Genomic DNA, 22,979 nt, shown 5'->3' on the forward strand with positions numbered 1-22,979 from the left:
CGCAAATCAAGGCTCCTCTGAGCAGGCTGACAGCTGTGACCGAGCTGCGTCTTTAAGGCTCAGTAATCAGCCTGCGGTACAGGCAGTCCCAGTCGCTGATTGCATAATTAGCTGCTGCCATAGCAAATCAGATGCTAATTATATGCAGGCTGAGGGCAAGATAAATAAAAGGAGCATCGTTTTCTTGTACCCAAGTTCCACAGGTGTGTGTGAAGTTAAACAAACTCAAATGGAGACACAGGTGCACAAAGACATGGTAATGTGAAGGCCTCTGGGAAATGAACCATCTTTAAAGGTGCAACATGTAGAATGAACGCAAAAGTAACCAACCCAGTGGCTTTTTTAATAACTCCTGACCAAATAAAAGAAAACAGACTTTGTGAATTACAATGTGTGACATTCAGTTTTATTTTCGGTATAGCATGTTTTCATATGTTGAAAGCAATTGTGTTTTTCTTATATGATCTACTTTAAAGATTATTTTGTCAATGTAACCATATCATAGAGGCAACATGAACCTTTGTGCAAATCAAGGTCATTTGATTGTACAGAGCCCAGGAAGGTGGTTGACACCTTTACAGTGAATTTGGGTTTCTTCTTTGTGTTCTGTTTCTCAATGTATCTACAGTATGTGCCCTGTGACTGCATTAGAAAGTTTCTCTGTGTAAAAGAGCTTTCAAGTAGGTAAAAGTGTATTGGCAAATGACAATGTGTTTAATTCATAACTACTCAGACATATCTCAGCCAATGCGAAAGATCGTAAGATGGAAGGTTTTAAAAATAGATGCTTCTCTGTCTCAGTCTTTGTGACGAAGAGCCTGTTTGTGGTTATTTATCAAAGTTATTGGAGGCTGATCAAAGGAAGAAAATAAATCACTACCACACATAAACACACCCAAATCACAGCTGAACTGTCAGTGATAAACCTGTATTGTGGCTAACGTGAGCGCAGGTATTGACAAGGAAGTAGTCCACGTGGAATAAATAAAGAATCTCTGTCTGGTGCATTGATTTTGGTCCTTTTTTAGAAACTGTACATCAATAGTCTGACAACGTTGTAGGATGGCAATGCTACATCAGTGGAGTACTGCTCTCATAGTGAGTAGTTCAATCTCGACAATAACACCCTGTCTATATTGAATGTGTTAGGATGTAATGCTTCCATTATACCTATGCAACTGTCACCACCGGTTGCATAACAGTCCACACCTAAGCAAATTACTGCAATCAAAAGTTTCTTATGCTTCAGGTTAATTTCTTTCACATTTGCATATGCAGTTGGTATCTGGTTGAGTACTGGGTTGAAGCTCTGCCAAAATGACTCTGAGTGCACAGGTGCTAAAAGGTTCTGGCTTTGGTAAACAGCCAAACAAACTTTTGTCCATATTCTTCATTTTTTGGTAGTCCAGATGCAGAGACATTGATGGAAGACACCTTTTCCAATTTGCAGCTTCACACCTCTAACTAGGGCTGTTCAAAGACGCTGTGTAAGCATTGTGTAAATTTGTGGTGTGTGCGGCAACTTTGGCATACACTGCTTGCAACTCAGGGAAAAATTTGAAATGCTTCATCTGATAAAATCAATCCCCTATGCTAATGCAAATAAGTTATAGCCATAGATACAAGCTGCATGACTAAACAGAGGAGCTTTCATGGCACTCTTTGACCTCGCTAACAACAAAATTGCTTAATAAAAAGCTCTCTGTATCCAGCTCTCTCGTTTGTGAAATAACACAAATATTTTGAAAATACCATAACAATTAAAGTATATACTTGTTAAAATGCTACATATAGTGCCTGGGTGTGCATACTGTGAAGGAGCTGAGATGAGGAGAGGTGGGTGTGGGGAAAACAATAAGACTAGAATAGAAACATCGGACAGGAAGTGCTCGAGGTGGCCTGCCTGATCGATGGAGACACAGCAACGGGGAATAACGGCAGGTCACGCAAGCACTCAGTAGAAAGGCACGCACACACTTCAATAATAAATGGATTAGCTCAACATGACCAAGCAGGTAGTCAATGCATGACTGTAGAATACCCTCTGTGCTATTTCAATCAGGCAGTCTCTTGTCCCTGTGAATAGTAAAAATACATTTTCTGTTACACTAAACTAGAAACATTCTTTTATTTTTTTGCAAATAGATAAAAAAAAAAAGAGCATGCAAAGTTATTGTATATATAGGCTATGTATCATTTATCCAAATACCGTACTGAGCTCGTATAGATTGTGGCTACAATGGGGATAGATGGGTCTATTGCCCCACCGAGAATTACAATATAATTCTGTAACTATACCTAAACCTACCTATACCTAAAACATAAATTCTTGTATGATTCCCTTGATTCTGCTGTTATTTCTCTCTCTCAATCAAGTGACAGGGGGTCACACAGTACAAGATCACATACGTGAGACGTGAAACAGGAGTGAGGTGGTCCAAATTGTTTGTGCTCTGATTTACAGCCAGGAAAAAAGAAAAGTCTGCAGGCTACCATGCTAAGCAAGGGTCAAACCATCAAGGCCAACTGGTGGACAGTGTCTTGCACAAGCACACCTTGAAATGTAGACAACAGAAATGGGGTATTGAAATGCTAACCCTGCAAATAGTGGACAATCTGCTCTGACTACTAAGTCATAGACCCCAGCACAAAAGACCATCTCTGGCGCCGCTCAAACCATGTAACAGCCCTGCCGTTCCACCATGTCACTGTCCTGTTTGGCCTTGCCTCTCCATGAAAACAACACAGCCTCTACTGTGGTCAGATTAGCTATTACTAAAATTCTCTGTCCAATCGCATGTTCAAAATAAAGGGACCAAAACAACGTGTTTGGTTTAGGCACCAAAACTACTTTGCCCGGTTTAGGTAAACCTCACGGTTTCGCTTAAAAAAAAAAAAGTTACCTTAAAACAATCAGCACTACCTGGTTAGGTTTAGGAAAAGATCATGGTTTTTCCTCAAATTAACTACTTCCTCAAAATAGTAACCACTGTGTGTGCCTCACACAGGACTAAAATCCTGGGTGAAAGTCCTAGGTACAAACCGTCCTAGGTACATCCCGTACCTCTTTCTTATGCAGACTCTGTGTCTTTGAATTACATTTGTCCACTGTTCCCGTCATCTTCACACGCTGACCTCTAATGGATTGGCTTGTATATTACATGCTTTGGCTGAGACTGGGCTGAACCGACATTTAAGAAAAATGTGATGAGTGCGGCGATGTAGCTTGTAATTTATACTTTGCTCTGAAACTTGTTTTACATTAAAAATGACCTTTAACGATCAGAATCAGACACAAAGGCAACTCTCTTAGCCTTAAGTCTCCAGCCCCTCTTAGGTGAACACCTCTTTTAAAGCCACCGGTTCTAAACAGCATATCAGCAAAGTCATGTTGAGGCAGGGCTCTCTGGGTTGCTTTGAAATTACTTTGAGAGCAAAAACACATTCTGATTGTGAGGTCACAGAGCAACACATTCTTTCTACTGAGAAATGAAAGCAATAATCAGCAACAATCAATTTTCCTGATGGACATGTAGCCAGAATGATACTCCTTCAAACCTCCTTCTGCGTTTTCTGATGTTTTAAAATGCCTCAGGGGAACAGTCAGCATCCCCATGTCTCCATTTTACTCTAAACACTGACGAGCATATCAGTGTTTCACCAGCATCATTCATTAAACACACGCAGAGAGAAGCCCTACAGCCCCGCCAGACGCCTCAGATAAGGGAGACATCCCTTATTCACAAGCTAATATAAATCTCCACTGAGGGAAACACAAACTAGACAGGCAGAGAGAGGCCACGTGTACTCATTAAACTGTCACTGGGCCCAACTGTGCACAATGCTGCAAGTTGGGACACTGGTGAGGTATTAAGAAGCAGAAGAGAGTGATGAGAGATCACAAATTCAATTATGTTGGCCCTGCTTCAAAAAGGAAGATGAAGGATTGAGTCGAGGGCCAGAGACAGTGGTGCTGAATGGATCAACATACACAGAAAAAAGATGAAAGCCTCCATAGCCAATACTCAATAACATGAGTGTATTTCCTACAAAAGAATGAAAATAAAAAAATAACATAATAAAGAAATAAGAGTACAGAGAGGCTTTTCAGTGTGTACCTATCCTATATGTGTATGTGAGCCTTAAACATAGGAGTGATTAATTAGAATATTATTGGTAGCAGGTTTGTGACAGGTGCACTCTGAGGTTTTCTATTGGTGCCATTCTTCTTGGTTAGAAACTGTCCACATCAATTAATTTGACTAATGGCATTACGCAAATGTGCATGTGTGCGTGTGTGCACCTGCGCATGGGAGTGTGTAAGCATGAGGATAGACAATACAGATAAGGGCAATTTCCTGGAATCAACAAAGGCCTTTTAATTTCCACAAAAACACCAGCATGTCCAACAAATCCTCCAAATCAAAACAACCAAAAGCTCATTTTTAATTGCCACCCAGAACATTAAAGTGGTTCTGAATGTCACATGTGTATTAGACAACATAATTTGTCACTGCCTTCCAAACTTGCGAGAATAACAAATCACTGTTGCAAAAAATAAAACTGTTTTTCTGATCACAGGATACAGATATGGTTAAGGTTTTAGTGGCAGAGACTGCTAGATGAGGGTTAGGGAAAGGTCACGGTATGTGTTCGAATAAGTACTTAGACCTAGGGGTAGGTGATCAGACAATTTTAGATTGTAATCCATCTCCATCTGAGGCGTAGAGATCATGGTATTTAAGTTCCAATTTTTTAAGTTCCTGTTACATCTGTTTCCAAGTCATTGACAAGCAGTTCCAGCTACGTGAACAAACCAGTTAAATGATGTAGCCACTAGATGGCTTTGCTTTTTGGACAAATTACTTCAAGTTGCTCTTCCATGGCTGACATGTTGTAAACAACGCAACCTGAGTTAGAGCTAGCAGCATGGCGGATAAGGAGCCTGTGCCAAAAAATAACTATATTTATTACACTTTTAATGGTGCAAAATCAGAATGTTACTGTATATCTTATATATTTTAGTGTTTTGGCCAGATTGCCAACCCCACACTTTAGGCTAGCAGCTTCAGGCTTCATTAATCACAGAGGGAAATTGTAGTGACGCAACATTGTGGGTAATGTAGTTACGTAATATAGGTGTAGGTTTTGACAAGGAAGAAAAATGTGCGGAATAAAAAAGACAATGTCTCTGGTTCTGCTATCATTGTGTCAGGTGATGTTATATGAGCGCATATCCTAATCGAGGGTGTACACTTTAAAGAAAAGATCATAGTCATATTTAAAAGAAACCAACACTGACGATAGTACAAAAGGAAGAACGGAAGGGTTTACCGTGTCAAACTCCAATGTTTGTTAACCCATCCAACCAGCCTGAACTCGTTCTTCTACGGACTTTGTGGCTTTATAAAGAAAATACATGTTTTGCTGTAGATGGGCAAGAATTCCTACTACTGCTAGAGTCACTGGAACATAAACAAAAGTCAATTTTGGGGCATTTGCTGACTGACTGATGCAGCTATTTTTGTTGAGAGGATAATATTCAATAATAATAAAAAAAAGTAATATCAATCTCCATATGCCAAACAAAGATAAAAAGGAAAACAAACAGGAAGACTGTTGCTATGAATTATTGAGTTCAGTCCCTTTGATTTTGTACCAAGCAGAATAAATTTTATTTACTGTTGAAAAGACAGCAGCCAAACATGGGCCATCAAACTCAGCAAAAAATAGGACAATGCAGCTGTGTCCAATTCTTTTCTTTTATGCAGTTATATAAACATTCCCTTATTCATATTATGATCCTGGCTGCTGTGTAACTTTGATGGTCTGAATCTCTCTCACACACACGCAAAGGATGCAGGTGCTGAGAACGGCTCCATGCGGCTCAGTGTGTAGAGGATGGCACTAATGCTGCAGGGATTACAAGTTTCATTCCCACTGGAGCCACTCATTAAATATGCATACACTCATAATACCGCAAGGCTGTATGGAGAACAAGGCTCATTTAATTGCATATGTCACATTATCAAAGCACCGTTTGGTTAAATAGCAGGCCAGACACATCAGCCATTCAGCCGACAGCAGTGTCTCTAAGCAGACTTATCTATCATGGTGCAAGACTCCCAGAGTCAGCCGTCTGACAGCATAATGTGAGACAGGAGGGCTCAATGCAGTCTATAAATGATAAGTGTTAGCAGATTACTCCCTTCAGGTCACAGGGTTGTCAGACTTGTGTGGATTAACTTGAGTTAAATGTTGCCTTTATCAGTTTTTACTGACGCTAGTCTGACTAAGGTTTTTTTAGTATGGGTCTTCTCAATCCAGATTCTAAAGTGGTGCCCCCATCCACGCAAACTGAGATAAGATGGACATTCCCATCATTGGGAAAAGTTTCATTTAGTCACTGGCATGGTCCACCACAGAGAATGTTGAGATCAGTCACAGGGTCACCACATATACGTGTGTAGTATCTGTACAGTTGGGACATTAGCTGTGTAGGGCCAATCAAGACCAGACAGTCTTGATTGGCCTAAGACCAGACAGTCTTGATTGGCCCTACACAGCCACACACAATCACTTTCAATCAATCCAGGAGTTACATTTTTCTGAGGTGAACATTTGTCTCACAAACCAATCCCAGAATAAATGTTGGCAATGTACATTTCTGCAAACCACAGATATGTTGAAACTTTCCGTTTCTTTATGTGGTTCAATTTTTTCAATTTTTTATATTTAATGTTTGGGGAACACTATGCTTATCGCCTGGTTAGGGTAAGACACAAAAACGACTTGGTTAGGGTGAGGAAATTATCATGTTTTGGCTTAAAATACTTGTTTTAATCATCAAAAACACAGTTGGAGATGTCCCAAGCTCTCATTACAAATATCCAGTTCAACAATTGCTGAACGCAGTCTCGAACTACCATCACTGGCTTGGCAGTCTTCTCACGTTTAACTTCACCACCATCCCCTCCAGCTCCAGATAATAAAGTCAGCTCATAAACATGTAATGTGGACGTGATATGACACGTATTGTAGGCATGTCAATATGGTGTGTAACCTATGACATGAACAAATGTGAACGTTAAGTGGTTTTGCCGAAACACTTGCAGGTCAATTGAGTTTAATTTAATTTCTTGTAAATGCTTTGGTCCAATTTTATCTGTAATTGTCTCATTCTGTCACCTATGTAGGCACAATGGCTGAGGTGTTGGGTGGTGTCTCAATGTGCAAAAAAATCATTCATCTGCTTCCTGTGGTGTTGACATGAAAACTGTTTTAAACATTATTGTGATTGAATTGTTTTTGTAAGTCAAATGCTATTAAATAGGCTATGGTTTATCATCATTAAAAAAATTCTAATTCAAATTATGGGTAGTAATACATTTTGACTGAATTTTTATTACCTTGTCTTTCAAAATGACGGACAGTCAGGTGAGAAGTTGGGTCATTGTCTCATAAATGTATATACAATCCGACTTCTTTTTTTTTTAACCAGCGGAGTTGCCCCCTGCTTGCCATTAGACAGAATGCAGGTTTAAAGCATTTCTACATTGGCTTGACTTTTCAAGATTCGGCAATATTGTCCATATCTTATTCTGTCTATGGTTTCAACCAAACCTAAGAAGTTAGGTATGATTGCACCCTAAAAGACACTTATCAGGCCTTATTGAAAGATGCTATCAAGTCGCATTCTGGGACCTATATCTGGGACTAAAAGTCAGGGTGTTTATGCCTTTTAATCTTTTTTTTGTGAGGCCCCCAGCTTTTTGCAATACTAAACTCCCTGAAGTTCCCTAAAATAGTTCCTTTTTTTTTTTGCAAAAGAAAATTCACATTTTTTTTTGTGTATTGTTTGGTACCTTATTTAATCATGTTCTGCGAGGTATTATAATACCCAAGATAGTAAGAGATTCCCTCAAATCATATTCTAACATTAAAAGACAAATGGAGCAACAAACAGAAGCACCAAAAGAATAAACTTAAAATTAAGATTGCTGTATCAAATCACCTCTGTTGTTTGTCTATCATCAATCACAACTAACCAAAGCTCAGTGAGTCAATGCCAGCCACAACAATAGCGGTTCCAAAAACAAGACTGGAATTTTAAATTTCCCAACAGTTTCCTTCATTATGTAGTTACACAAGTGCACAGTGAACAAGCAGAAGGCTGATTTCCATTTTATCTCATTATGTATGCCAAATAACGTAATAAAGTCGGCTAAGCTCTTCTGTGTAGAGGTGTAAAGACAACTGTACTGTCAGAACAAGAATAGGACCGGGAACCCCTGAGACAGAGGAAACCTGTTTGACAGCAGCCGTGGGAGGACAAGTAACGAGGCCATGTCTGTTCAGCACTCTGCTCCAATTTGTGTCTGAGAGAGAACGACCCAGACAAAGAGTTTATGTGCGTTCATTAAAGCAGGCTTGTCAGATGGCTGTAATGTTTAGCAAAAAACAAAAACTCCTTCCAGAGAGCTAAGCCCTTTGTGTATGGCTCCAGCATGCCTCAACTAAGAATATAAAATTGAAATGAAAATGCTAACCAATTCAGTAAGTATCTGCTGTATAACCACAAGCATTCTAACCCATCAAGATAAGCAAATAATGGTCAAGGTCCTACGCTTGTTATGAACATGACGTGAATCTGGCAGATAAACAATGCCCAAACTTTGAATTCTCACAATGAGCTGCACTTTGACCAGCAGAACATCATCACCAGAGTTACCCTCTGAGCCTGTTAGTGTTCATTGGACTACAAATTCGGCCAACACAGCCAGGACCCTGGTCACGACTCGGGAGTCCTGCTGACAGCTTCACTGAGCAGGTGAAAGGAGGTAAGTATCCTGATGTTAGAAGAGCCAGACAGGAGACAAAGGTGATGGTCCTAGACATGACTGTCACAGTGTGAATGGGGAATTACACACATTTGTGAAAACGTACAAGGTTTTAATTTCTTTCATGGTGAATCTTAAATTAGGGGCTCCCAAACAACCCTATGACCAAACAAGAATTTTAAAACTGGATGATTCTGCAAAACTTTGAATAACACTTTGGATTACAAAATGGCAACATTTTTAAAATTCAGAAAAATGACAACCCATGGCATCTAGACATGTTCTGGTTAAGGACAGACTGTAGGAATTGCAAATCCAAATCCATAATTTGTTATAATAGTCCCAAGTAAACTCTAATCAAACAAATGAATAAAGGATCTCTAAAACATCTCCTGCCAGCCGGTTGTTTGTCTTTGTGCACAATGGAAAGGTGTCTGAAAGGGCAGCTACAGTCTACAGATAAGCCAGCTGTGTCATCTTGTGGTTTTGAAGTGGGTTTTTTTCCCCCTTTGGACCTTAACAGATTTCAGTACTCCCAGTTTGGCTGGTACCAAAAGCAAACTGATAAAGAAAAGATTGCAGAGTTTACAGAAACTGCAAAAAAACAAGCTTGGTGTTACTTTACAGTTGAACAGTTACAGACAGCTAACGGTTAAGGCTTTCAGACTGGGTAACCATGACTAAACATCCCCCGTCAGTCCCACCAGTAAGACAGCCATTCCCCAGACACAGTAAACAGTAAAGATGTCATGTGTTTGCTGTGCTGTGGCCATTGTTACTGCTGTCCATTTGGCTAAGTGCCTCCTGTATATTGTGGACAGGAAAACCGAGATCTGGTGATATACTGTACACCAAGATGCAATGCTCCCAGGCTACCAGCACTTTGCCCCCGATCATTATTTGTTGTTATGGTGATGGCAAGTAGGGCGGGAGAGAGAAGATAATAATGTGAGAAAGTAGCACTGTATTTCATTCAAGTCTGAGCAGACACATCTCTCTCCGTCTCTGCAAATACATGCAAACACTTTGTCTTCACACATATTATCTGAGGAATAGTGAGAGTTTGAAAAGAATACATGAAAATGGAGCAAAAACTCTGTGCTCCTTTCTTCACTCCCTGTGTCTCTCTCCCTACCATCCCTTTCACACTCTATTCTTCCAAGGTACAGTACTCTTGCTTCCACAAACCACTCAATCCTGCAACAGCTTGGCCAGTTATCATCTGTCCTCTCCATGACTTCAACCCAGGGACAAATGAAAGCCAGAAAATGGAATTACCAGGGTTTAAAGAAACAAGAATTCAGGACCTCTTTATAGCCTATTATTTCTATCTTTCTATCTGGACTGATTCAACCATACGAAGAAAAAAACATACAGCAAAAACAGACAATTTCCATATGATAATAGCTGTGGTCTTACTGTTATGGTGTTGATGCAAAGACACATTTGTGGAAATGTGCAAAACCTCCTTTTCCGTTCAGACCAAACCACCAGAGAAAAATGTTTGCGAATGGTAGAGCAAATAATGTCAAGCAGGACAGAATGAGCAGCTAACTAGGACTCCACAGACTACATTGAAATATATACAATGTAATCACTATCAATTTTCCCAGCTGGCACCCTGCACTTTTCTATCATGCTTGAGACTCAAGTCCTGGGAGGACCCAGACAGTGGGGTTACAGAGCTCAGAGAATTCATAGATGCATGAAATTGACTCTTCCACCATTTTTCTTTGCAGTGAAATTGTCACTGCCTTAACTTCCGCCTTCCGTCATACCATTTCAGAAAACTAAGTAACTGATAACTACATCAAATATTAACTGAATTATAGTATATAACGGATCATTTCAAGTACATATTAAACACACAATATGCAATTTGGCATTGGCAGAGTGTTGTGTGAGGAGTGCCAGGCAGTGCAACAGGGGCATAGCCACTGCAGCTGCTCAGAAGCGACTAGCTCTGAAGGAGTCGGGTGCGGAGCCAGACCTTCTGGAGGAGTAAACACCCGGAGTCACACTGGATTCTGCTCTGATCTGGATCCATTTACAGATGGCAGAAGAGCTAATAGCAGAGTAACATGAATTAACAATGATTCTGCGCTCAGTCTTTTCGCTAATGGTGAATAATTATTAAACAACCATCAACGTTTATCTGACATGACTCAGGCAGAAATGTTCACAGACGAGGTAATTTTGTAAAGTTTTATTCAAGTATTAGGTTTAGTCTCATTTGCCGACTTCCCTATCCTGGAAGTAGCAATGAGTGGAACCAAATGGAAACCATCGTTACCTTGAGTAAATATCACTGGGTTTCAACATAGTTGGAAACACTTCTGATACTGTAAGAACAGAATTCAACAAAATACATAACAAAGATATAGTTGTGCTACTTGGGGTAATAGAATCAAGTTGTAAATGCATCATTAACATATCAGTGTTTCCCCTACATACAAATATCAGTGGGGGTATGTTTGTGATGTTTTCCCACTTTGTAAAGCAAGCCTGACTTTACTCTCCATAAAAAGCAATTTTCAGTATCTCTGCAACCAGCACTAGTGTCGAGATGAATAGTGACTAATAATTAATTAAAACACCCCCCTCGAATTTACATTCCACACCCTAATCATTCTCTACAAAACAAATATAACTGCTGTGCTTTGGTTTGCCCTCATTAAATGGGCACATTTTACCTGGAGCATTGTGCTGGTGCCATGATTGCCATGTTAAAATACTGTGTACAAAATCATTCAAGGCAGACACGCTGCGAACAAATTGTTAGGTGCATTGTAGCAACTCCCACTCTGTTGTCTAATAACCAATGTCTAATTACTCAAAAATTGCAATACCAGGTGTGAATATTTATGACATTCAATATCCCAGCTCATACGTTTGTTTTGGAACAAAAACTAATCTGACCACTGGAGTTTCACGATAAGAGCATGACCTGCATGTTTACAAAACAAAACTCAATTTACGGTATTTTAACATGCCCTTTAGACTCTCTTAGTGTGAGAGGTAGAAAGACAGAGATGTGTGGAAAGAAAGAGGGAAATAGGGGTGGTGATAAAAATGTCTTACTGGAACCATTATACAGTGTCTTGGTAACCTGTTTTCATCACCAAGCTCTCTTAGTTCCTTCCTGCTCTCTGCCAATCTCTCTCGCCCTCTCATCCTCCCTTATGTCCGTTATCGTTCCCATCCCTCTCTCCTTGTCAACCTAAGCTCTCCCTCTCTGTCCATCTTGCCCTTCCTCAATCGCTCTTCCCATTCAGTTCCAGTGTTTACTAAGGAGCCAGTAAAAGTGGCACCAGCAGCTGTCCAAACACTGATGGCCCCCCGCTGTGTGTGTGTGTGTGTATAAGATCCCCTATGTTCCCTGTTGATTTCGTGCTAGCTATTATCACAGCCTGACGTTTCCACCACTGTCACCATGGCACCAAGGAAAGTAAGGGCAGAAGAAGAAGGAAGACAGAAGAGAGGTGGATTATGTGTAGAGGGCTGCAAGCAGCTGGGGAGGAACTAGAAGATAAAGGAATGAAGCAGACATAAAAGTGGAAAAGAGTGATGCAGTATTTCAAAAGGCATGATGTGGAATTGATTAGGGGAATGAAGGATAAAATTATGTCAGATTACATCATTCAAAGAAAAAAACGGGAGACAGTCAGCTAGCATGAGACCAAATAGCACAAATATAACTGCCAATGAAATGGTGAAAAATAAAGACGACAGCATATTCTCGAAGCTTTTTTGCATTTTCTGCAGACCTGTACATCTCAACTAATACTGCTGGAATTTGTTTTGCTTTAGTGCAAACAAAAGAGCATCCAGTCATGGCAAAGTAAGGTCAAGTACACAAAGATATTTTGGAATAACTTCTTTTGAGACTGACAGCAGAGAAAACTGTCTCCCTTCACCAGAGATCAACTCTCACATCCCTGCCTGTGCCAGGTTTAAAAGGGTCTTCATCTCCACACATTCTGTATCTTAGCTGCCTCAGCCTCAGGGGTTTGAGACAAAGTTAGCTGGCTAGCTGCACTGAGGAAGCTTAGCGAAAAAAACTCATTGAACTAAACATAATAACAGTAGCCCGCAGAACAGACACACTGCTGCCACCAGTGTAACCAACCATCTTTAATTTGCCAAACTGACAGGTTTAATAAGAAAATAATAAAAGGCACATGGAGATGTAACATTAGTGCATTGAGTATTAGCGCATTTTCTCTCCCACATTTCACAACCTCTGACAACTCCTGCCTTATGGCAACTAAGAAAGGATACACTACGTTCTTGCTCTCTCTGTGGGGAGACCTTTTAAATCAATATGTCACAATGATGCAGGGCTCAGTAGTCGAAGGCTGTCAGTGATTTGGCGCAACCCAGGTAGGCACCCAAAAAGTCACCAATTCAGTATCTTACCAAATGTGAAATATGGTCACAATCTCCCTTCAGTTCCTGAGCTATAGTGTTGAATAATAGCCAGAAAAGTGTTTTTGCAGAACATTTTGATGTCACAGTGAAGCTAAACTTTTGAACATAAAGTTAAATCACCAATTTATCCTATTAGATATTTGTATTACTGAATTCACAAGTAGTCCAGGCCTGCCGTTTGAGTCATGTGCATGGTCTACCAGTTTCTTCACAAGATTTGACTTACAGAATTCAACTAAATAAAAAATTAAAATGCAAAATACACTTGCTACTCTAATTATATCATAGGCAGTAGCTAGATTCATTTTATTAGCCAATTGTTTAGCAGACACGTGTTTTTGTCTGCTAATTTCATACTGCAGAGCTGTCTGTTTTTCACTCTTGGGTAACATTTATTTGAAACTTACCCACAAATAGAGTGGAACATATACCCTTACATAGCAATTTGGAGCATTAAATTATGCTATTACCTCACGGCAGGCTGAAACAAGCCATTTAATGGAAGAAGAGTAGAGAAAATTCATGGGAATCCAACTCAGACAACAATCAAAAGAAAGAGATTGAGGAATACAATAAGAACATGTTCTCCCATGAGGTTGACAGCCTTCCATTGCTCAGTCCCCTCTGAGCAGTTACAAAAGCATGCTTTCGATCAAAGCACATTCTCAAGACACTATTTCTCCACATTTTACTGTACCAACAAAAACACAATAAAAAAAAAAAAACTCTTCAACGTATTATATTGCAGCAGTACATCAGACACTAGTTTCAACAGTTTTTAAGGTTGTACTACCAATCTACAGGAGCAGTGGGAACGTGGTAACTACTTACCATAAGTCAGACGTGAAATTTCTCCCATATGTCATGTATTCAATTTAGGTCAATTGTCTTTCTATGAATAAGCACTGATTTCAAAGGATTCATTTATATGTATGTATTCATCACCAGTTTAATTTAAAAGACATAATTGACCCAACTATTGTACAAACTGCAACGAATTACTCGCCCGCTGTAAATTCTTTTGAACAGTACAGTATGTTCCCCTAGTGAAAGCTTTAAGCCCTGAGAAATGAAACCCATTCGACACAATTGGCTGGAAAGCCTAAATGCTTCAAGAATGGCTTGTTCGCCCATTACTACTGATACAGTTTTCTTTTCAGAGCATTTCCTCTGCCTCAGATTACCAATTGCATGCAGTTACTGAACTGTAGCATGGGTGCTTTTAGGCCAGAAGGTCAGCTGCCCAATTAACTCCTGCTGAGTTGAGTGGAGAGGCGGGAAACGACTATGTTGGACCTTAACGGCTTCCTATAAGGTTAACTTTCAGTGCAGCTATAAGTGAGTCTCAAATTGTTGTCCTTGAGCAGCTACTGCTTCTTTTTTGGTTCAAAACAAGAGACACTTTCATCATAATCTCTTTAGTCACAAACATTTTATTGTGTCAGTGATTATGGAAGTGGTGTAAAGAAACAAACTGCAACAAAGGGTGCAAAAAAAAAAAAAAAAACAATATGTTACACATGCAAACAACACTGGAAAAAAGGCACTTCAAAAATAAGTGAAAACAGAATGAATGCAAGCTGTTTTCTGCTTGTAATAGGTAAACCATCTGCCAATGTAACAAGTAAAAATATGCTGTCCAAAAACAAGTCCCTTTTATCTCACTAAAATGCTATTTGTTTGTTGAGTAAGTGATTGTGTATTAAACTTAGTGTAACGGGATATTTTGACAAAAAAAAAACAGACAAAAGACTGAATAAAGACTAATATACTTGGTAAGATTTTGAGTTTTTCCAGTGAAATATCGCTGAGAAATAATGCAATAAGTATATACTGGGTGTAACAAAAAGCTACCATCTCTATGTGCATATAGTATGTTTTTGATTCCCTTAGCTGAACAGCCAATCATAGCAATTTCTATACCAGACGGGCTCAGCCATTGATTCAACATGCTCAGTTGACTGAAGAGCCGCCAACAAGGTCAGACCACAAAAACTAGAGCCACAGACGCTCATCCGGCCCATCAGCCAACTGTCACACTGCCGTGTCAGACACTAGGAGTTGAAACTCTCCAAAGGAGTGATTTACTAAAAGACCGAAACTATATGAAACCTCAAATAGCTTACTTCATCTATGTGTGCACTAGCTAATTTATTTCTACATATAGATGGGATGAATCACCCCCCTTCCTCTCTCTCCATTATCCTCAATAGACTGTGCATCAGTGTGTGTATGTGCGTTGTGTTCATATGAGTGTGTGTCATCTTGTATGAGTGTGCATGACGGTGATGTGTCAGCCGCTCCTTCATATGTAATTCACGTCAGTGCTGCTGTCCTGGTGTGACTGCAGGAGCTTAAGGCAACAGCTGTTCTCTGCTGTTCCCGCTGTAGTGGCTGCATCGCATTTCTGTCTCTATCAGTCCCGTCTCTACCCGTTCCTGTTCTCTTACACACAGCTCAGATGAAAGCTCAGATTTAATCATTAGATAAGGTTCATCATGATGATGACTGATGATAATTATCGAATCTTCAACTCTCTTCAAATATTATTTTAATTCAAGGTTTGTACACGTCTTTAAATATTGATATACAGTATATATCAATACCACTAGTTAACTTTCCCATTCAATTTACATTAAATATGAAGCTGAGCTGCACAAATAATCGTGTTAAAATGATGACCTCGCTTCATCTTTCAAAGTTAACTGATCACTGATTCTGTAGAATCCAGCTGTGGTCAAAACCATTTAGGTTGAGACCAAGGCAAGTCCAAGTAGCTCCAGGACGAAGTCACGACCAAACAAATATAAAGCAAAACAAGACTAAGAGTCGATTACCATGCTGGCAGCTCTGAGAAAGCACTTTGACACAGTGGTGTTTAGAGCCATCATCAGCATTCCTGCTCATCATAAAACACAATATTACATGTAAAAATGCATGCACATTCACAAGCACTCATACACACAAATATACAGGCAAAAGTGCCAATGAGACAACATGATTGGGAGAGTAATAAAAGACAAGGACCATACAGTGTATCCTTCACAAGACCCCCCCCCCCCACACACACACACACACACACAGCACAATAATCTGGAGAAAAGACTTGAGACCAAGACAAAACATGAGTACTACAGCCCTGGTAGCATCTTAATATCAAGAGCCTGTATAAAGCGCATGTCTTCTCCAGAACTCAAGTCAAGTACTTTGTCTCAAGCTGTTATCTCCTTCAAAAAATTGACTAACCCATTCTATTGTGAAGAAGTCAATGCGACAGTCACACACAAGAGACTATAATTCACCAAGACAGCAACTGTTACCATTTCAAGTAATAGTCAGGTGTCTGGATCCCTGGTTCCCTAATATATTCCCTGGAAAGTAATTTCTGAGGAAGTTTCCTACAAAGGACCAAGTAATTACATACTAATCACAGCAAAAAACTGAGAAAAGGCACAGCTTTGAAGCTACACTGTTGTTGTGCAAGTTACCCATGCCATGGGCATTAACACTTCCCCATACCCTTACAGATGATGTCATTCGTAATTTTGAGCAGGTTATAATCTGGATTGCCCTTTTCCTCTTTAGCCTGGAGGACACGACATCCATGATTTCCAAAAACAGTTTGAAATGTGGACTCATCAGACCCTTTCGACTTTGTGTCTGTCCCTCTCAGATGAGCTTGGGCCCAGAGAAGTAAGCGATGTTTCTAAATGTTGTTGATCTATACAGAGACAAACTGTGTTTACCGACATGGTTTTCCAAAGTGATTCTGAGCCCTTTCAATTTATGCAATCATGCCAATTGTATATGCACGCGCTGCCTGAGGGATTGAAGGTCATTGGCATTCATTGTTGGTTTTCAACCTTACCTGCAGAGATATCTCCTTATTCTCTGACTTGAAGATAGTGAAATCCCTTTATTCCTCGCAATAGTGCATTGAGAAACACTGTTCCCAAACATGATACTATCACCTGAACCTGTTTACCTGTGGAATGGACCAGGTCAAACAGGTGCTCATAAAGCATTCCACAACTTTCCAAGTCTTTTGTTGCCCCTGTACCAACTTCATCAAATTCAAAAAGGGCGTATATTTACAAAGAAAAATAAAGTAAATCATTTTGAGCATTAAATATCTTTGTATTGTAGCCATTGAATATAGGTCGAAATTCATTTGGATTCTGTATCCATCTACCTTTTACAACTTACACAACTTACACAAATGTGCACTTGCTATGTTCAGTGTTCACATACCACTAAAAAACAATATTCTTACGAATTTCAGTAGAATATACTGTATGTGTGAGAATCACATCAGGGTCTTACCAGCAGGGGCATTGCAAGGTCAGCAAAGTAAACAAATGCCGCTCCAAGTGTGAATCCCACAGCCACCGGCACGAAAGCGAAGGAACCGTAATTCCCAGAATCCTCTGCCATGTCAATCGCCGGTGCCAATAATGACCAATAGGAGGCAGCCAACATTACCTGAGAGAGGCGAGAAAAGGGAGGAGAAAAACTTTTTAAACCAAGATTACTTACATCCTGAAAGGCTAAGCATGACAAATGAGATATAGACTGGGGAGTAGTCACTATTCACATACAGACCTGCTGTATCATAGCAGCCTTGTCTCATGTGCTTTAAAATACAGAAATATCTATATGTCATCAATAGCGACCTCTTTACGATTACCATTTAATGGTGCATAAAGATAACACGAAAATGTTAACTGTAAACAGTCACTTCAAAAATAAATGGTGTAAATGAAGTCATCTGATGGTGATGTTTTCTTATTCTTAAAATAAGAATTATAAACCCTTAATCTGAACTAATTACCTCCGCCAAGGAAGTAATGTTGTCACCTGTGTCCATGTGTTTGTTTGTTGGCTGGCTGGCAGGATTATTCAAAAACTATAGAACAGATTTCCATGAAACTTGGATGGAGGATGGATCTCGGCCTAGAATAGACTAAATTTGGGTGCATCAACTGTGTCAATTATGATCGAATTACTTTTGGTGAGTTGGTGACTCTCACTTGGAAGACTCATCTGAGCAAACCTCCAAGTACATTGTAGTTTTAGGATAAGAATACAAAAGGTCTCGTTGCATAAGGCCCATTGTTTCTTAGATATAACTGCAAGTGAGCAGTGTCCTGAGGTGAAAGTAAGTCGACTCAATCTCAGAAAGGTGAGTCCAAAACTTATCTGATATAAAATCACAATATGTTTGGTCCCATATATACGGTCTACGAACATTAATGCTTACTCCCCTTAAAACTAGTTAGCATGAGTATGCGTGTGTCCATGTTTGGATATGTGTGCGAGTGTATGGACCGCTTTAATTTTGACTTTTCAAAGCAGGAAAAGCATGAGTGGAATTTATAGTATTACTGATGGCTGCATTCCATTTGGGTGAGCTAGTTCCAGGGCTCTGGTATTTATGCTTGCTCGCTCACTGACATGGCTTACTTGGACACTTAACAGAATGGAGCAATCGTTATTGGTCATACCTGTTCTTTACTTTCTTTGACAAGTCAAAATGTCTGCCATGAAAAGGGTCTATTCAGCATCCTCATAGGTTATCTGCCCAGAAAGTATCTTCTACTCTACAGCCTGGTCTGTTTTAATCAGCTTTCAAAGTCCGAACAGAGAAGGGGAGGTTCTGTATGTCTGAACAAACTTGTGTATCCTTTCGATCTTCATGTATGCACACAAACTATCCGCAGCTTCCATTGTTTATCGCTGCAGGTTGCCTCAAGCCATTTTTTATTCTGTTTGAGTGAGTTGAGTTGCAGCTACTCTCATAGCTGCGTCCTGAAATTCCTTCAGTACTGGAAATTCACGACACGAGTCTGCGTTCAGCCCTGCCAATCAAAAATAATGGAAGCATACTGTTGCAGTCAGCTCCTGCACTCAAAAGCAATATACCGCTGGCAACATGCCTGCTAAGCTTTTTCAATCACACCATGTATAACAATGCCAAAGGTGATTGCAACTAATTTTGTTTGGGTCAAAATGGAAATGGGTGCTGAAAACTTATGAATTACGGTAAACTCGACAGTTTCACTCTAGTCTTATTCATGCATTCTGCAATCAAATTCCCACCATGATTGCAGAGGAGTGATATCATCCTGTTTTTCATCCACCGTGTAACCTGTCCTAATGCTTCCAAACAGTATTTCTTGGTCCCAGTGAGGGCTCATGCCCCTTTCATGTTCAGCGTGTCCGCTTTCTAACTAAATCCCTGGTTCAATGTGCAAGACAATTGGCAAGAAAAGGGAACAGAGTTAAGCAGGTAGAAGCAGAAAGCTGGAATCAAAATACACACTATGTAGAACATAAACTATTTATTTGAAAATAAAAGGCAAAGGAGTTCAAAAAGAAGCCAGAAAAAGACTAAACTCGAAAGTTGACGGCTGGCCCATATCGCCTTCAAATAATATCACAATATTGCAAGATATTTTTGTTTTAACAACAATGCTTTCTTTAAAACCCTCTGATCACAGTCGTTGCAAACAGACCTGCTATACTGATGTCTGTGGAGTTCAACTGATCAATACCAAACTCACTAACTCAATGTACACCGAATTTGGGTAAAACATGTCCATGATAATTAAACAGACCTCACCCTGGTATTCGACTGCTCTGCTCTGCTTGTACAGTGAGGTTATCCCCACACATCCCCACCTTACTGTGACTGACGGTATAGTTTCCTCTAAAACAAATCAGGTTTTCTTTAATTTCCACAATGTTGTAATGTCCTGCCCTGATGAATTACTGCAAAGCAAAGCGCAATGTAATGGCCAATCAATCATTTTCACCTGAGCTCAGGCAGATCCTAACGTGTCTCACAGTCGATTGAGATAATAGGTGTTGGCATATATAGCCTCTGTTGTGTGATAACACATCTTCTCTTTTTTCTCTTAAAGTTCATGTTATCAAACCTTTTCCATGCTACAGAAGTTGCTCCTTCTTTTAAATTAAATCCTTAAAACAAAACTGAAAAGGTGAGATAAACAAGAGCTATGTATTGGATTACATGATATTGTATAAGTACACCTTATTTCATGGCAAGGAAGTATATATTAATAGATACATTTTATCACAATAAGATTTGTACCAGTATTATCACTAATGGTGTGGCCCACCCCTGTTAGAAACCATACATACCATCCAAACTAAGTAATTAATCTGAGACAAGGGAACCAAACCCTTGAGAATATTTTTTGTGACTGAATTAGTCAGTATTGCCTCTAAGGCTGGACTGGAGATCTGCAAAGATACACATCGATGTTGAATGTCATGGGTAACATAAGGTTCCAAAGTTTTCCCAATCTAAATCATCTAAACAACACGTTGTGTGGCCCTGAGCGTTACATAAGCAGATAGGTTGTTCTAACTTTCTGTTGTGAGGCTGGTTGTAAATGAGAAAAAATGTTAGTGTTTGTACAAGTATAAAAGAAACAAGCACTTGAACTCTCTCTCCTGAAGTCCATTTACATGCAGCCTGGAAAAGCATGGCTCAGTCTGGTACCATGTGCTGAATGAATCAACAGCTTTTAAAACCAACTAATCAGTGCATCAACTGATTTTTTTGTATTGGTAAAACTTTTTTCCAGAGAGGAAGAGTTTGGTCATTGAAATGACTGATGACTGCTGCCTTTGGTTTTGATTAAGTTTTAACATAATCTTTAATGTCCAGTACTAGACACTGACCTTATGGCAGTACTGGTTTTATAGGCCTAATTATGATTCTTATAACAGGAGTTAAGCAGTCTGATTAGAAAATGGTTTCCTTCCCAGGCTGTTCCACTTCACTTATTTTCCAATTATATCAGGTAATTTTATCCCAGCAATATGGAGCCTGTCACAAGTGGACAGGGCAAATACAAGTGTACATTACTACCGGGACACATTGTGATCTGATCAGTCAAACCACTAGCTGAGGTGGTCTGGGATACATTTGACCACATTTGCTTTGCTGTGCAAATGCTAATGTAGTCTGATGCGTCCAGGAAAAGGGCATAACAGGATAATACATCATCAATACAGGACATATCGGTTTATTTGGTGACATATCGTCAATGTTCAAGACAAAAAGAGGAGCAATAACTGACGTAATAAGCGTGCACAGGGCTATTTGACAGGCAGTGACGAAATCTCAACACAAATGGCCAGCTGGAGACAGCATTATAGACACAGGTGTACACAGAAATGTGTCTCAGTTGTTCACCAAGTCAAAACAGAGCCATGGTTGATCAAATACAGCAACCTGACTTTTGATTCCCATGATACGTTTCTATACATGCATCTGCGTTAACTTGCAAACTTTTAAGAGACTTTACTCATTTTCTCAACCTACCTTATACCTTACCGCACCAGCAGCATAACCCATAATCACGGGAAGAAGCACTCTTGAAGGGATTATTTTTATCTTCCACACTAGCTCTCTTCATTATAACTTTCCAACGTCTACCAATCATGGGTGTGATTCTGTAATCTGGGGAAAAACATCATGTACTTCTGTTCCAACTGAGTCAAGGTGGGGAACCATCTACATGTTAATTAGGAACAATCCAGAGCACACATAAGATTAGCAGTTCGACACACTGCTGTTACAGCTGCAAATCCTCAAAGGTGCACAAGGCAGACTGATGTGAAGGCACAACACGTTAACGTTGTTAGTTGCATGTGTGTCACGTTTAGGAATTCATGCTTGGAGTATCTTACAGGATTACAGCAATTAAATTCCAGGATTACTATTACTACTATTGGGAAGCGGGACAAATGCAATTTGTGTGTTTCGATGACTGATATAAATGATAATGATTTTGATATCAAGCCAATAGCCAAATGTATTCATGGAGAATAGATATTTCAAAGCATATGACAAAGGATTTTACTATTTAAGTAAGAGTGAAATAAGTACATCGCGCTTTGTTTCAATAAAACTCTTCTACATTGTGAATATGACACTACAGTCAGAATCATGTTAGCTATAGGGACTGTTTCTTGTTGTTGCTCAGATTAAATAAACAAAATAAAAAATATTAAGTACTAAGTTTGGAGGTGCTCTTTGGTAAATTTTGTTACATTCCGAAAGAGCCTACTTGTTAGTTGAGGCTAGCTGTTCCTCATGTTTCTAAGCCTTGATGCTAAGCTAAGCTAAGTGGCTGCTGGCTGTAGCTTCATATTTTGTGGATGGGTATTAGAGTGGTATCACTCCAATCACTAGTCTCAGCAAAAGAAAAAGTGTATTTGTATTTGTACTTCCTTAAGTAGCAGTTTTTCCAGTTCTTTTATGACATCTTTTTATAATTCAGTACTCACCTGGGTTTTCAGGGTGGAGTTTTGATATTTCATTCTCACAATTCTTTATTAGAGTTTGTTTAAGGGAATCACCAAATACATGTAGTTTTACTATGTAATTACATGGAATGAAATTGAGATTTGGGGCCATTGATTACGCAGCCACTCTCTTGAAAAACATGCCTAAAAAACTGTTTACATATAGATTGTTCATTATATTCCTCCACCAAACATAAAAATAGACAGCACTGTTGAATTTTCCCTTGACGATTGAGGGAGACCTTCAGAGAGATAAGAAATTGAGGACGCTTAAATCAAATGATGGTGATGATTGAAGTGTAAGATGAGAAAACGATTAAACTCCGAGATGAAGCGTGCAAATGGCTTTGGATGTTCTAAGCTATT

General features: G+C 39.5%; 1 protein-coding gene across 1 annotated transcript in view; it reads right to left on the reverse strand.

Moving 5' to 3' along the window:
• Positions 1 to 22,979, reverse strand: part of LOC141015123 (zinc transporter ZIP11-like) — a 150,978-nt gene that overhangs the window by 103,434 nt on the left and 24,565 nt on the right. Inside the window, exon 4 of the mRNA XM_073489049.1 lies at positions 17,595 to 17,753. Coding sequence (XP_073345150.1) covers positions 17,595 to 17,753 — 159 coding nt within the window. The remainder of the gene's footprint in view (positions 1 to 17,594; positions 17,754 to 22,979) is intronic.

Source organism: Pagrus major, chromosome 20 (genome assembly GCF_040436345.1).
Source record: "Pagrus major chromosome 20, Pma_NU_1.0".
Classification (NCBI taxonomy): domain Eukaryota; kingdom Metazoa; phylum Chordata; class Actinopteri; order Spariformes; family Sparidae; genus Pagrus; species Pagrus major.